The 1,221-nt window shown below is 65.6% G+C and overlaps 1 protein-coding gene across 1 annotated transcript in view; it reads right to left on the minus strand.

Annotated features, from left to right (window-relative positions):
- Positions 1–1,221, minus strand: part of LOC109378010 (potassium/sodium hyperpolarization-activated cyclic nucleotide-gated channel 1-like) — a gene marked incomplete at its 3' end in the record, with an annotated part of 59,838 nt that overhangs the window by 54,448 nt on the left and 4,169 nt on the right. Inside the window, exon 2 of the mRNA XM_019634470.1 lies at positions 671–1,221. Within this exon, the coding sequence (XP_019490015.1) occupies positions 671–1,077 (407 nt within the window). The remainder of the gene's footprint in view (positions 1–670) is intronic.

The raw sequence follows: 1,221 nt of genomic DNA on the forward strand, positions 1-1,221 counted from the left end.
ACCTGGCAGCGCCAGCTCCACTGAAATCTCAAGCCAGGGACTATTCAAGCGCAAATTACCCTTCCTCAGCCTGCCAGCTACTATTCTGAAGAAATGCACTGAGGATACCCAGTGCCTGTAAGCCGATGAAAAACAGATTAACAGTCCCCAGGGATGGGAGCGGCCGGAACAGCTAGCACCTGTGAGTGGCTGGCTCCGGTTGTCCTAACCTCTCCTTAACCCCACGAGCGCCTTTTTCCCTTTTGGGAGGGACCCACTTTTTGGGGGGAGTAGCACGAGGAAGGGTGGCACCCCCAAGACGACTTTCTGGCTGCTTCCTTACACTCTCACCTCCAGAGTAAAAGTTTCCCCGGCACAACTTAGCATCTTCCTATGCGGGGGTCACAATGGCCTTCTTCCCCGATCTGTCCCCAAAGTTCACCAGGCAAAGGAGGAGAGCCTCCCGGGGCTTCCCGGGCCACAGGAACTCATCCTTCAACCCCCTTCTGGGTGGAAACTAGTTGAAGAGGAGCGGAGCCTGCTCAGCCCAAGGAGAAGATGCCGGCAGCGCCACCCCCGCCCGCCTGGCACCCCCTCCCTCCGAATCCCCGGGCGCCCCCTTCCAGAGCCGGGAAGCGTGTTTGAGGGCGCGCCCGGAAGGAAGGGTGGGGCGGCGCCTAGGAGTCCTCACCTGAAATCACTGTAAGGGTGAATAATCCAGAAGCCTGCAGTTTTAACCCTTTCCTGCTCCTTCTCCACCGCCTTCTGGCTCCCAAACATGCGGAGGGAGAATTTGTTGACCCCGGGCTGCAGCATGGAGGTGAACTGCCTCTGCATGAAGCCGTACTGCCGCCGGGGCCCCTCGGCGTCCTCGAAGCCCCCGGCCGGCTCCTCGCCGCCGCCGCCGCCGCCGTCCACCTTGAAGCACACGGAGTTGCCGTGCTCCTTGGAGCCGGCCCCGCCGCCCCCCGGCGGGGTGCCCAGGCGCTTCTCGGCCACGGCCGGCCCCGCGCCCGTCGCGGGCGACTTGGCGGGGAAGACGCTGTTGCCATCGTCCCGGCTGTTGGACGAGGAGTTGGGCTTGCCGCCTCCTTCCATGCCCGGAGGACGCGGCCGGCGACGGCGCGGGCTCCAGACTCGCCGGCCGCCCGGCGCCGGGGACACGGAGCTCAGCGAATGGGGGCCCGAGCCGGCTGCCCGCGAGCCCGGCTGCCCGTCGCGGCGGCGGCGGCGGCGGCGGCG

This window comes from Hipposideros armiger, unplaced genomic scaffold (assembly GCF_001890085.2).
Source record: "Hipposideros armiger isolate ML-2016 unplaced genomic scaffold, ASM189008v1 scaffold_1691, whole genome shotgun sequence".
NCBI classification, from domain to species: domain Eukaryota; kingdom Metazoa; phylum Chordata; class Mammalia; order Chiroptera; family Hipposideridae; genus Hipposideros; species Hipposideros armiger.